At 44.0% G+C, this 14,430-nt stretch overlaps 1 protein-coding gene and 1 long non-coding RNA gene across 3 annotated transcripts in view; both read left to right on the top strand.

Moving 5' to 3' along the window:
• The first annotated feature begins 1,996 nt into the window (after positions 1-1,996).
• On the top strand, positions 1,997-6,655 carry LOC311106912 (mRNA decay activator protein ZFP36L1-like). 2 transcript variants are annotated; one of them, XM_084149300.1, is made up of 2 exons: positions 1,997-2,082; positions 3,542-6,655. In XM_084149300.1, exon 2 carries the CDS (start codon positions 3,551-3,553, stop codon positions 4,565-4,567), a length of 1,017 nt encoding a protein of 338 aa, XP_084005426.1. In that variant the 5' UTR covers positions 1,997-2,082; positions 3,542-3,550; the 3' UTR covers positions 4,568-6,655. The 2 variants fall into 2 exon arrangements, with proteins under 2 accessions (XP_084005426.1, XP_084005425.1); XM_084149299.1 differs by having other exon boundaries at positions 2,002-2,169.
• Positions 6,656-7,149: 494 nt separating this feature from the next.
• LOC311106892 overlaps positions 7,150-14,430 on the top strand; it is a 90,455-nt gene continuing 83,174 nt past the window's right edge. The window contains exon 1 of the long non-coding RNA XR_014610364.1: positions 7,150-7,296. This is a non-coding gene — a long non-coding RNA (uncharacterized lncRNA). The remainder of the gene's footprint in view (positions 7,297-14,430) is intronic.

Raw genomic sequence — 14,430 nt, 5'->3', positions numbered from 1 at the left:
ATTGGACTGATCATGTCAACATCATACTTTCAAAATATTAGCTAGCAGTCATCATCATGAATCAAGTGGACAATCTACTGGCAAATCCTTTTTAATCCTTGCCATATGAAGAGAAATAATGAAGAGAAATTATAGATAAAACATATCGGTGCTCATCGGCCATTGGACATAAACATTACACAACAAGTTGGAAATCGCAAATTCAACAATGAGTGGTTTGGAAGGAATCAGTGGCTAACTGCAAGCATTGCAAAGCAATCACTAGCCTGCTATTCAGTGGAGTGGCTGTGTGGTCCCAAGTCTGGAATTAAGGGTCTCTTTTCAAAGCTTAAAATGATAAACATTCAACATTGGCCATGCTGTCAATGAAGCATGATTTGTGCCGCGGTCAAAACAACTGCGAAATCTAAATTCAGTGAGTTCAAGACAACTGGGAACTCGGGAAAAACAAGCTCCGACTGGGAAAATACGTTTTGAACGGTCATCCAACTCGGAATTGTAAATCCGGAACTCGGGCCTCTTTCTAGAGCTACGACCTGAAGATCACTGACGTCATCATGATTCGACCTTGTTTTTTTCAGAGTTCCCAGTTGTCTTTAAAGCATCATAAATCCAGAGAATGCCAGAATTTGATGACAACGTTTGATGACAAAATTTGCCAACGAAGGACCGCCGCGCCACCTTCCTGTTCAAGTGAGCACAGCACAACAAGGTGGGTCCAAAAATGTATTGTATGCTGCTGCATAAATTATGTAATATGCCAGGGAGATATGTATACTGTAGCTAAGAAAGTAATACTAAGTGTATGCTGTGTAGTAAGCTTTTAGTAGCCCATGTGCCTCACCCTAATCATTTGGTCTATTTTCCCCTCTTAATTTCGCCTACTGTTCTGACTTGGTGGTGCACATGTAGCCTATAACCTATTTTAGAGAAATGTAATCATTGAATATTGTAAGAGCTTTCATTGTCTGCTTATATGCCCCCTTTATTTATCCTATACGGTTCTGTACAGGGAGAACACTGTAAGAACGGCCCATGTTCTGAATTCTGTCGCTGTACATTTCAAAAGTGCTGAACAAATAGTTATATTGACTACGTCCGTCCTAGCTCGCTCATTAATGTCTTAATCGAAATGATGGATTGCCTCTTATCCACTTGTCATCCCCTTATGCCATAGTTTGTACATCTCAATTGTCAGTAGAGACCACATTTGTTTAAGCAAGTCAGCCATATCAGTTATGTTTTTTTTTAAGGCAGTAAATGAGGCTGAATGAACTCTTTCGCTGCCAGACAAGGCTCCGCTGATAGCCAGGTGTAGCAGTGGTAAGGTGTTGGGACAACTTTATGTAGGCCCTAACAGTTTGTGGGCACTGTTTGTCACCGTTATAGTGCAATTCATGTATTGTTTAGTGTTGTGTAGTGGCTTTGCTGGCATGCATCCCACATCATTTTATTTTTAGCCCCACCAAGATGTACATGCTAAAATCGCCACTGATGTTAACAGAATGTGAAATTTAGCCTATTAAACACAGCAACTATTCATTAGAATTAGGCAGGTCTGATGCCATATTTATTTTATTTTTCAAAAAAAAAAAGTAGTGTGTAGTTCCAGTAGTTAGCTACACCACTACATGGCAAAAAAAAGTAGTAACTAGTAGTAACTACTGAAAACACTACCAAGATTTGAATTTAGTTCAACTACCACCAAGCTACAGCAAAATGTAATTAAATGAATAATTGAACTACATGTAGTTCACTATTCCCCATCACTAAAGCCAAGACCTGGGAGAAAAATGCATTTTTACTCTAAAACAAAGAAAACAATGTAATTAAAGTTTGGACCATAACTTGTCTAAAGATTCATCTCTACGCACGCAGACCAGCAAGACAGAAGTAGTGGGGGCGAGACAGTTACTGTACTTCCTATGTCAATCGAACTCAGGCCCCTCCCAGCCAACATAACCATGCATACATGCCGCGTTTTAAAAGCGAACTGCGCTCAACTTTTGCAGGACAGAGGGGGCTCTCTGCAGGGCAGAAAGGACACTTACATCTGGACTAACTACCAGCCCTGTGTTTTAGGTAACTTTTTTTTTCTTTACAATATCCACAACAAAAATGACAGCAACTATCGTTTCTCCTTTCTTCGAATACACCGAAGTGAACAAGGTAACGAATGTTCATTGCTTGCTTTGAGCTGAGGGCTGGAGCTAACGTACCTGGCTAGCTAATTGCTAACTTGGCTAGTTATCATCGCCTAGCTAGTGCGTTAACTTTTTCGGGACTGTTTAGCAAACGCCAGCGAGTACTAACTATATGCACGGATTGTAGGTGACAAACTGACAAAGTATTTACTGGCTGTTAACCATTCAGTACATTATAATAATTCGCTTACCAGGCAACTTATGTTGTCGCTGTTTCTGTCACATGTTATGTTCATGTCTGGGTCTAGATCGGAGTGGTTAGCGTCGCAAGTTTATAATCTACCATTTTAAATGTTACCTAACTAGTTTATGTAGTAGCTAAAACGATTATTTGAAAATGCAACGCGTAGCCATCAAACTATGGGTTCACATAGCATGGTATTGAAAATGATTTGATGAACAAGCATATTCAACCCTAGCTGCTACTAGTTTTCTTGCAACCTTTTGCGCCGTTGACGTGTGCATGCATGCTTTGCTGTGTCGCGCAGAGCCTGTGTATGTGACTATTTTATTGGTCACATACACATGTTTAGCAGATGTTATTGCGCGTGTAGCGAAATGCTTGTGTTCCTAGCTCCAACAGTGCAGTAGTAGCTAACAATTCACAACAATACACAAATCTAAAAGTAAAATAATGGAATTAAGAAATATATAAATATTAGGACGAGCAATGTCGGAGGGGCATTTACTAAAATACAGTAGATTACAGTATGTAAACATTATTAAAGAGACTAGTGTTCCATTATTAAAGTGTCCAGTGATTCCATATCTATGTATATAGGGCAGCAGCCTCTAAGGTGCAGGGTTGAGTAACTGAGCAATCCCCACTCAGTACGAATTGTAAACAGCTGTGCCTCAGCTGAAAACATTGGATACCGAAAGTAACATGTCAGCATTTGAATACAGTGTTTATCTATATCCCTTTTGAAATAGATAACCAGTAAACATCTGATGAAAGTTTTAATCGATTGTCTTATCTATGTAACTGGCATTAGTGCATATCACTGTGGCGCGCACATACTATGGCCTTAATTGTTTGCCAGTGCTTTTTATTTGCTTGACAGTTTGCTAGATAGCTAAACTAATTGCCCATTTGTCATTACCATGTGACTATGGAGATGAGTCTTTCTATAGCTACCTAGTAGAATGAATATTCTGGATCTACTTGTTCAATGCGAGTAGTAGTGAAAGGTCTGGACTGTAACCTCGATCCAAGTACTGCTAGATCAAAACTTTTTTTTGAAAATTGAATTGGGGTATTTTTTTCCATTCACTACTGATTGACATTGACACTTTATTTATTTTTATTAAGCGTGACTGTGTTTTTTTATTTGCAGAACAATAAGATGTTGAACTACAACAACAACACCTTCAGTGGGCCCAACTCCACCTCTGTCCCAGTCTGCACTAGTGCCAACAATGCCTCATCCTTGCTGGACAGGAAGGCAGTGGGGGGTGGTGGGCTGTTGCAGCACCGCCACTCGATCACCATCCCCAACTCCAAATTCAACCAGAACCAGTTCATCAACAGTCTAAATGTGGACTCCTCCTCGCTCCTGATTGGTGGTGGCGGTTGCGGCAGTAACAACAAGGAAAACCGCTTCCGGGACCGCTCCTTCTCAGAGACTGGGGAGCGCCTCAAGCCGGGAAGTCAGCTCCAGTGTCTCGGTGGCATCGGACAGAGCCAGGGCCAGCAGCAGGTCAACTCCAGCCGCTATAAGACTGAGCTGTGCCGGCCCTTCGAGGAGAACGGCACCTGCAAGTACGGTGACAAGTGCCAGTTTGCCCACGGCATGCAAGAGCTGCGCAGCCTGAGCCGCCACCCCAAGTACAAGACAGAGTTGTGTCGCACCTTCCACACCATGGGCTTCTGCCCCTACGGCCCCCGCTGCCACTTCATCCACAACGCAGAGGAGCGCCGCGGCCCACCGCCACCCCTCTCCACTTTCAACAAGATGGAGCGCCCCCGCCTCCAGCACAGCTTCAGCTTCGCTGGCTTCCCCAGCCATGGCAGTCTACAGGACAGCCCCACCTTGGTCACCCCGCCGACAATCTCCACCGAGGACCTGAGCGAGTGGCCCAGCAACCCCTTCACCTACTCCAGCCAGGAGCTGGCCAACCTGTTCGGGCCCAGCCTAGGTGGGGGCCTCCCTGTCTTGGAGCCTGGTCTGCTGGCCCCAGCAACGCCCTCCCCGACCGCCCCCTGCTTCTTCCGGCCAATGTCGGAGTCTCCCGCCAGTCCCCCGGACTCTCTCTCTGACCTGGAGGGCTACCAGAGCAGTCAGAGCGGCTCTGAGTCCCCCAGCCTGGACGCCTCACGCCGCTTGCCCATCTTCAGCAGGCTCTCCATCTCTGATGATTAGAGTGTCTACATCCCCTCCCAGAGAGAGAGAGACTCCCCGTCCGTCCGTCCCGTCCCTCGCCTTGTTTACAACCCAGAAGTGGACATGGTGGTTCTATGCAGCAGTATTGTAGCCACTTAGTCCAATGAAAAAGCAGATTGCCTCCTCTCTGCAGAGGAACCTCCGCTCCTCCCCTGCCCTCCTCATCTCAGATAAATCCGATTAGCCAATGGACAGAGGTGTCTTTTATTTTACCCAAATGGTCATTCAGCCAAGTGGTCACTGAAGAATCATGATGAGTAGCAGTTAACATGAGAATCCTAGTTCAAGACAAGTTGTCCCTGGGTGAAGGGCTACAATAATGGTGAACAGTAGAAGAGATGGATAAGGACATGTCAGTGGAAAGCTTCGGTGTGTCGCATGCCAGGATTCCCCTGTCGTTTTGGTGTGTAGCAGTTCTGCATATCTTCACGTGGCCATTGCTGCCTGTTCAAACCTCTCATCCTTTTACGCCTCGAGAGGACTTGTGACAAATCAGTGCTGCATTTTACAAAGGGTCACCTTTCTCTTAAAATTAAACCAGCAACAATATTATTGGACAATCAGTTCTGATGAAGTGCCTTGGTGATGTCTGATCAATGTGTACCAAGACATTTGTGGGACTATAATGGTTACTTATTTTCACTTTTAATGATCCCACATTCTTTCCTGCTCCTCTATTTTTGAATTGTGTAATGTTTGGATATGAGGACTGGACAAACACACAGATGGCTTTTTGTTTAGAATCAGGGCGGGAAGAATTATAATTTTATTTTGGTGCTACTATGTGCTCTCTGGCGCCATGACGACAACCCCCAAGAAGAATCTGTGGTGCCCTTAGAAAATGTCTATCTGTAGTCATGTTGGAGAGTCTGTGGTGCCCTTAGAAAATGTATATCTGTAGTCGTTGGAGAAGGTGGGACGAGTAGGACTTCATATGTGTCAACTCTGGCCAATCAATATTAATATTGAGCTTGGCCTGTCCACCTTTCCCCCAGGCAACCCCCCCTCCCTCCACCACCTAGCTTAATAGCTGACTGAGATGACCCCTCAGTCTCCACTGTCAAAAATCTGAGTGAAACGCTCTTCCATCAATTCCACCTTGTTCAACATTATTATTATGATTATATTATTGTTTAGTTTGTTTTGAAAACCTTAATGTTTTTCCTTGTCACTGCTTATTTAACTTATCAGAATGTATTTATTGCTGATCTTAAGGCATTTTTTGTTGTTGGTGTATTTATCTGGATAATGAAACAATAGAATATATTTTCTTTTATGTTAAATTATGATCTTCCGTATTGATTGTGAAGACCTGTTTTTTTTTTTTTCTCCCACAGTTAATATATTATACTGCAATTACTTTTTTGTTTTGTAACTACACTTTGATTTATTTACAAAGTTAATCTTAATTTAAACACTTTTTTTTTTTTTGTATTTATTGTTTTTCCTCTTTCCTGATGTTGGACTGCGGTTTTCAGGTTCTCTTTTCTGTTCTAATCCTTCTTCCAGTTGTGGAATGCAGCAGCTCTCCAAGGTCCTCTAGAATGCAGACTGAGTTGGGTGTCGGTCCTTTTCCTGTTATTTCACTGTCTTTTGACCAGGACAAACATACATTTTAGTATTTAAGTCACTCTTAGCCTATATAACCAGCGTTTTATGCTGCTAACGACAAATGGAAACCTCTTGAATTAGTTAATTATGGACGCTCGCGTATTCCACAATGCCATGCACACACATTAGTACTTTTTTTTAAGTTGCCAAATAAGGTGATGTTGTGTTAGGTTGTTTTGGTCGTTGTTGTTGGACCAGTCATTCCCATGAAGTGCCTATAAATTAATTCCAGGTATCCCCAAGCATTGTGCCTTTATCACATGTTGTAGAACACAGAGCAGGTTTAAGCCTAAACCTGTTCTTGTAGTGGAATAAAAGTTAACAGGATTGACATAAATCAACAGTTGAATGTATTCTCTTTTTAGCAGCTGTTGCTTCTTTGTTCTCATGTATTCCTTTTGTAATGACAGATTGCAGTTTAAACTTTAAACCAATAAAACCCATATTTCTATTGAACGTCTGTCTTCCTGATTGACAAGGGCTGTTTGCAGCTGAGGTTGGGACCTTTTTCATTGTAATCCTTTATCACTGTTTTTGATGTAATCATTAAACGGCAACACTCACATCACATGACGAGGACGAGAGAATCGTTACGAGTGGGGAAAGCAGCACGTGTCCTAGGAGCTGGCTCCATTTGGCCTGGGCATGAAATGGGGACCATAGAGTTCATGTTGGCGAAGCGGCACTATTGAAATCTAGAGCAAACAGCCTTGTTTGTATCCTACCGCATATCTTAGACTTATTCTCTCACTATAGTCTATATACCACAAAACTGGGGAACTTGGTTTGAAAGGTCCCGTTGAAAGGGTTTGAGCACGGCCAAGTAGCTAACTCCCACCGCCCAAATGCAGTCAAACAAAAAATTACTTAAACTGTTTTCCAGGAAAACATTTCCAAAGACAGGAAATATAACTTCTGTTTGTTCTCTCTCTCTCTCTCAGGGCCTCCTCAAACTAGTGTTGAGGGTTGGTGGGCTGCTTTACTCAGTTGATTATAAGCAACCAAGGAACAGCAACTATAACTTTCAGTGTTGCTACTCCCTGTCTCGAGGACCTAGATCAGCCTTTCACAGGCTGTGTCACCATGGTTACTGTAAGGTAGGAAACTTGAGCTTTTATGGTGTTGACTCTCCCGTGTGTTTTGGCCCTAACCCCCCCCCCCCTCCCCCCCAGTCCCTCAGTTAGGCCTGTTACAGCTGATGAATTGCGGGTTCAGTTTATTTGTTATTCCACACTAGGCAGAGCCAGGGCTAGTCCCCCCGAGGCCTGGTCTTATCTCTAATTTCCTCAAAGAGACAAGTTAGACTAATTGAGCAGCCATGTTCCTAAGTCAATACAAACTTGAAGCAAAACAGTGGGGATGCATGGCATGGTACTTAGGTTTTCATTGTAGTACACTGAGCTGCGAAGCAAAGAACATCTCTTGTTTTGCTTACTTCTTACCTCATGATCCAGCTAAGACTTTGTTGGTTCAGTTTTCAGTACAGGGTTTCCCAAACTCTGTCCTGGGGCCCACCCTGGGTGCATGTTTATTTTTTTTGCCCTACCCAGCTGATTCAAATAATCAAAGCTTGATGATGAGTTGGTTAATTGAATCAGCTGTGTAGTGCTAGGGCAAAAACTAAAAATGCACCGGGGGTGGGGGGTGGTTGAGTTTGGGAAACCCTACACAGGCTCTCAGCTGCCTTAAAGACATGCTCCGGAACTTTGGCGACTACTAAGTATTTTTTGTGGGCTGGATGTGTCAATGTTTAGTTCAAACATGCATAATCTATGAGCAGAATTACTGTCTTACCTCAATTAGCCACTAAATCCCTAGTTTGAAAGCGACCGTTTTTCTGGAAGCTGTGCTGCGCCATTTTCCCCTACATTTTCCCTACGTGGGCCAACCCCCTAGCAATTCCAGTTATAGCCAATGAGATTCAGCCCCTCGCCATTTGAGTGACTGCTAGCAAGATGAACACACAGCAGAACGAGAGAGAGCGCAATGACGTGGTACACGTCTGCACATATGTAACGCAGTATGCAATTTTCGAGGACCACCTTTGGCTCATGAGCGCTACTTTCAGAACTACTGGTTAAAAAGTAAACAAAAGTACAGGAGAATCTCTTTAACCCTTTTGTGATTGTAACCTATAAACCAAACCAATACCTGTTAATAATGACTAAACACACCCAAGTCGTGAAACTTGACTAGAGAGAGAAGTGTACTTGTTTCAGCGAGTGGGTGGGTGTTGTCTGAGGGACAGGGTATAAAATATTCTCAAGTGCTGCGAACCCTCAGCACACAACAGTGATTTCTGTTTCATGAGTAAAGACTTGTGAAGGAGGGTCACTGTGCCTTTAAGAAGTGCAGCTGCAGGGGAAAGAGAAGAGGCCAGTAATGTAGTTGTTGAGTAATGTTCCCGCTGCTGCTGTAGACTTTGCAATGCCTCTATCAGCTGTATTTGACCCTGTTTGAGAACTATTAGAACAAACAGAGAGGTCCATACCTCCTCCTCTGTAGCTCAGTTGGTAGAGAATGACGTTGGATAAAAGCGTCTGCTAAATGGAATATATTATATTATACCTCCTGGGTTCTCCCCATCAGACTAAAGCATTTGGCTCTGCCTAAACCAATAGCACTGAGGAAGGCCCAGATTAAAAAAGATGTGATGAGCACACAAGGGTATAAATTAGGACAAGGGAAGGGGTGTGGGCAGGGTAACATAACAGTAGACCTATTTGACTGGCCAATTCACAGACGGGCCTACTTGACTGACTGACAACAGTCTTTGACTAAGCAGAGTTTGCCAAAGTAAAGGCATGATGGAGTTGATCAATGACAAAAAGGAGGAGAAAATCTAATTGTTCTGACTAGTTTTACTTGACAGCAGCACTCCAGTTCCTGATTATAGCTAAACAGGGGAGTGTGACTGAGATAGACCTTTAGTAAAGGCTATTATGTTTTAAAATCTGTATTATATACTTTCTCCCCAATTTGGTGATATCCAATTGGTAGTTACAGTCTTGTCCCATCGCTGAAACTCTCATACGGACTCGGGAGAGGCGAAGGTCAAGAGCCATGCGTCCTCCGAAACACGACCCTGCCAAGCCGCACTGCTTCTTTGACACATTGCTCGCTTAACCCGGAAGCCAGCCGCACCAATGTGTCGGAGGAAACACCGTCCAGCTGGCGACCGTGTCAGCATGCATGCGCCCTGCCCATCACAGGAGTCGCTAGAGCGCGATGGGACAAGGACATCCCAGCCGGCCAAACCCTCCCCTAACCCGGACGACGCTGGGCCAATTGTGCGCCGCCTCATGGGTCTCCCGGTCGCGGCCGGCTGCGACACAGCCCAGGATCGAACCCGGGTCTGTAGTGACGCCTCAAGCACCTCCGTACCTTAGACCGCTGCGCCACTCGGGAGACAAGTAAAGGACTTATTACACTAGCAGACAGAAAAACTAACCAGGAAAACGTCAACAAAAGCAGAGTGAATATGGAGCAGAGGGATCATTCCATCTATCTCCCCCAGGTTCTGGTCTCATTCTGTTTCTCATTGGGCAGGAGACAGTGTCGCGACAGGGATGAGCTGATTGGGACAGACGGAGTGTGCAGACTTCGCTCCCTCTCTCCCAGCCCCGTGACCCTTCTCCAATTCTTCAGCCATTGTATGACACTTTTTCCAAGACTCCAGTGCTGTCCTGGCTAAGTCAACCTGCAGGAGCGGAGCTCAAGAGTCCAGTCACATGGTGCTCCCAGCCTCCCACAGGCTGTGTCATAAATCCTTGCTCCTGACTGTCTACGAAGACGGCATTGAAAAAAAAAGCAGGTGCAAGGAGGAACTGTGATTTGAGAAGTGCGGTTTTGGCACTGACTAGGAGCTAGGCTAAGGTAGGATGAGTGAGATACTGCCTCTGGGTCTACTGTACCCAATCAGACTACCTGTAAAAACATGTCAGCTTTCCAACCACCATAAGGGTGTGTGAAGGGAAACAAAGGCTGACACCCCGGTGAGGGAGTGCTGTCTGTTTGTCTGTCCCTGAGGCTGTGCTGTGGTCCTGTCTAAACACTCTTAGCCAAGACTCAACAGCACTGCTTTCTCCAACAAACAGCTACAGACTGACATTGCTGTCAGCACTGCACACCTATCATAGAGACTAGCTGTGTGTTTGTGTGCGTGCACTCACGATACCTTACTGCTGTTATTTTTCTTTCGCTTTGAGAGCCCTACAAGTGAAATAGTGGTGTGTTTGGACTTGACAGAACGTTCCAATCGGGCGAGTTGACCAAACCCAGAACATTAAACAGTGTGAGGATTACTGAGGGGAACGCTCAGGGGAAACTCCCATTGCTCTTTGATTTGCGTGAAAATAATGGCTCAGGAACAAACAGCATATGACTAGAAAGACAAACATACTGCCTTTTGATACTTATGAATACTTTATTACTGTTCCTCGTCTCTTGGGCTTTGAGCTATAACACAAACACATGCACATCAAGCAAAAAGCATGTGACTACTGTATGATGTATGTAAAAGAACACACACACACATAGTGTGTATATATAAGTGTTGGGTAAAACAACAGAAAAAGGAAGAACCACCCAAAATAACACCGTTGTTCATCTAATCAGCCAAACATCCCCTTAAGGCACTGGAGGAGCCATGGGAACAGAAGTCATGGGAATGGGTGCCATGGCAACGGCCTGTCAAGTCCCCTTTTTGTGTCAGCAGAAGATTGATAGGTCTTCTTCGAGCTAAAAGCCAACCAAAGGGAGGTTCAGGAATCCTGTCAATTAGTAGCAGACTGAAACTGCATTTTTCAGTCTCCTGGTAAACTCTCCCAGGTAATCTTCCACTGAGATTAGGACCGTGATTGTGTGTGTGTGTGTGTGTGTGTGTGTGAGTGAAACCTGTCCAGCCTGCTCTCTCTCTCCCTCCCTCTCCTCTCCCCCAAAGACAGACACAGCCAGAGCCATGTATTTAGAGAGTTGGGACAACATTTCAAATGTTTCCAATTATAAACATTCAGTTACAAAGCATTATTTAAATATTCCCCATGTAATGTTAATGTGGTGCTAACATGGCTGCCATATACTTTTGAAGTGTCATGTAAATTCATCATAATGCTCATTGTAGACATTATATTCCCATGTAATGTTAATGGGGCGCTAACATAGACCCAGTCGGTATTAGATATAACGTCGCGACCCTGCCCACCTGTGGGGAAAACAACCTAAGGTTACCTAGGTTACCCCATTGGCTCACAGCAAACACTTGACCTTTTTCAAACGCAATTTTGTTGTCTGCTTGTTTTAGTCAATTACAAAACGACATTTAAGAAAAGTACAACATGTATAAAGGTTATTTTTCAACATTGCCTGCTCCCTAGCATTCTCACTACTTAGAAAAACGTAGTATTGTAGCGCTTCCCTCATGCCCCTTTTCATGATGATACTAGCAGCCTCTTGAATGAGTGCTAGCTAGCTAGCTACAGGAACATTAAGCTAGCCAAGACCAACAACACAAACAAATGGACTATACAGCTACAAGTAGTGAGTGGAGTTACGAACTGTGCTAAACGAGTTAAACGTCTTACCTGTGATTAAATGTTTTCCACATTCATAGCTACGTATAGCCTACTTGAATCGCCGCGTCCCCACATTTACCACACTCCCACACCGAATAGCCTGAAGCCACAGGGCTCTTCTCACAGGCTCTATTTCCCTACATAGGAGCATTGTGAACCGTGCGTTGGGATTTTTTATTTGGTTACATGTACATTGAACAACACAGCAGCTTTTCGGCATGTTTTGTTATTTCTGAGTAACAAAAAATCTGGCTACTTCTTTAACAATGGGGGTCAATAGGAAAGAATGTTTCTTTTCACCTATTTGTGGGTGTGGTCGAGGGGAATTCCTTATTATTACGTGAATAACAACTGGGACAATGGCTGCCATGGAATGTTGTAGTGTCATGCAAATGCATCATAATGCAGAAACCACAGTGTCCCAACTCTCTAAATACATGGCTCTGGCCACCACTATACACAATAAGCCATTACACAGCAGCCGCAGAACACCATGTCACTACTTAGTACTTACATCCCACTACTGAGCAGGCTAGGGAGACACATCTGTACATACAGATGTAGGATCTTAATTTGATCACTCTTTTGTTGTTGAGAATATCCCTGCACCGCAAGAAATACAGATGAGCTTCATGATTAGCATGAATTCACTGAAAACCCACACTAACACACGGTTATATTAACATTATTGCACTTTTCATGTAGCCTAATTCTGACCATATAATAGCCTAACCAGCGATCCAGCAACATTATGGACAAAACGTTCAAATACTGTTGCTGCAGGATTATTTTGATGCAACAATACTGGTCAAATTAAGATCCAACACCTGTACATTCAGGCCTGGTGGTGAAAGGTCCAGAGACTGGGATGAGTTAGTACAGTATGTTCTATACTGTACTGTCCTGTGGGATCATGATGGTATAGGATAGTCTCTGATCGGTGTCCAGGAGGAAATCTGCCCAGTTGTGTATATGAGAGTGACACTGAGTCCTACTACTTCTATAAAACATTGTCAGACCTGCCTGGCTGGCACTACTATCAGTCTCCCCCAGAGCAAACTCTTTGAACTAGCTTCCCCTGTCCTTCACCCCAGACAGAGAAGACAGACAGACAGCGGCATTGCAATAGAACAATGACCAATCCTTATTTCGCCCACACAGGAACTGATAAGGGGTTAATACAACCCTGACCTCGGTCTGGTAGGTTGGTCTGGTAGTGTTTTATTCCAATGTACACTGAGTGTTCAAAACATTAGGAACACCTGCTCTTTCCATGACAGACTGACCAGATGAATCCAGGTGAAAGCTATGATCCCTTATTGATGTCACTTGTTAAATCCACTTCAATCAGTGTAGATGAAGGGGAGGAGACAGGTTAAAGAAGGACTTTTAAGCCTTGAGAAAATTTAGACATGGATTGTGTATGTGCCATTCAGAGGGTGAATGGGCAAGACAAAATATTTAAGTGCCTTTGAACAGGGTATGGTAGTAGGTGCCAGGCGCACCGGTTTGAGTGTGTCAAGAACTGCAACGCTGCTGGGTTTTTCACGCTCAACAGTTTCCCATGTGTATCAAGAATGGTCCACCACCCAAAGGACATCCAGCAACTTGACACAACTGTGGGAAGCATTGGAGTCAACATGGGCCAGTATCCCTGTGGAACGCTTTCGACACCTTGAGTCCATGTCCCGACAAATTGAGGCTGTTCTGAGGGCAAAAGGGGGTGCAACTCAATATTAGGGGGTGCAACTCAATATCAATGTTCCTAATGTTTTGTACACTCAGTGTATTGTTCATGGTATTTTGAGAACATTGTAGGTCACAAAAAGGGGAATGTTATAGACACTAAGACACAGACAGACACACATACTGTAAGCAGACATGTACGTAAAAGTTGACAAACTTACGCATGTACGGACACGTACTCATGCACCCCAAGCCCCTCCCCCAATACACACACACAGTTCTCAGAATCAAAGCAGCTGCAGCTGGCTAGCGGCAGCAGGAGTGGCTTGTGTCAGGTTGTAGTTGAATCCTGTCTGCACTCTGATTGGCTGGAGGCCCGGGTCTGTGCCTTGATGCAACACTTCCTGGTTGTCATAATTTCCTAGAAAACACACAAAACACAATACATGGCCTTTAACATGTAATATATCTGGTCCCACTGAAAACATCACAAAGAAGGTTTTACATTACCAGTGTATATGGATTTCCTTATTACTCATCCATCTGAGTTTTATTCCAGCTGACAAATACCCGTCATCAAGAGTTCTCTCGCTCGAGGAAATTGCCCGCCATTGGTTTGTTTCCATAGGTGACCATATGGGTAGGGAGTCAGGCACCGCTATGCAATTGTGTTTGAGGTAAACATTTACAGAAAATGTTGGTCCCAAACAGACTTTGTAAAACAAAACCCGATCCAAAGAAAAACAGGATGGATTACTACTTCCATATCTATTGACGTCATCGGGGGTATTTTTATAACATCTATTTGTTTTGCCATAATCCATATCCATTCCTCAAGGGAAAAGGAGCTGGGTTCAGAAAGCATAGGTCGGCTACAGATCGTGACACACAGCCATACGTCTGTGTGACTGCGTGGGGGAACACGTGAAGTGAAATGAGCCCAACTGACCAAATACACACTGAACTTTTAAA

The sequence above is a fragment of the Coregonus lavaretus genome (genome assembly GCF_964263955.1).
Source record: "Coregonus lavaretus genome assembly, chromosome: 31".
Classification (NCBI taxonomy): domain Eukaryota; kingdom Metazoa; phylum Chordata; class Actinopteri; order Salmoniformes; family Salmonidae; genus Coregonus; species Coregonus lavaretus.
The sequence above is the reverse complement of the archived record's forward strand: the minus strand, read 5'-3'. Positions and strand labels throughout refer to the sequence as shown.

What these genes read in the sequence shown, in the direction of transcription:
- LOC311106912 (XM_084149299.1), top strand. Translation starts at nt 2,119, where the DNA reads ATGACAGCAACTATCGTTTCTCCTTTCTTCGAATACACCGAAGTGAAC. An exon ending in AATACACCGAAGTGAACAAG is followed by an intron (nt 2,170 to 3,541) that starts GTAACGAATGTT and finishes TTTTATTTGCAG; the next exon opens with AACAATAAGATGTTGAACTA.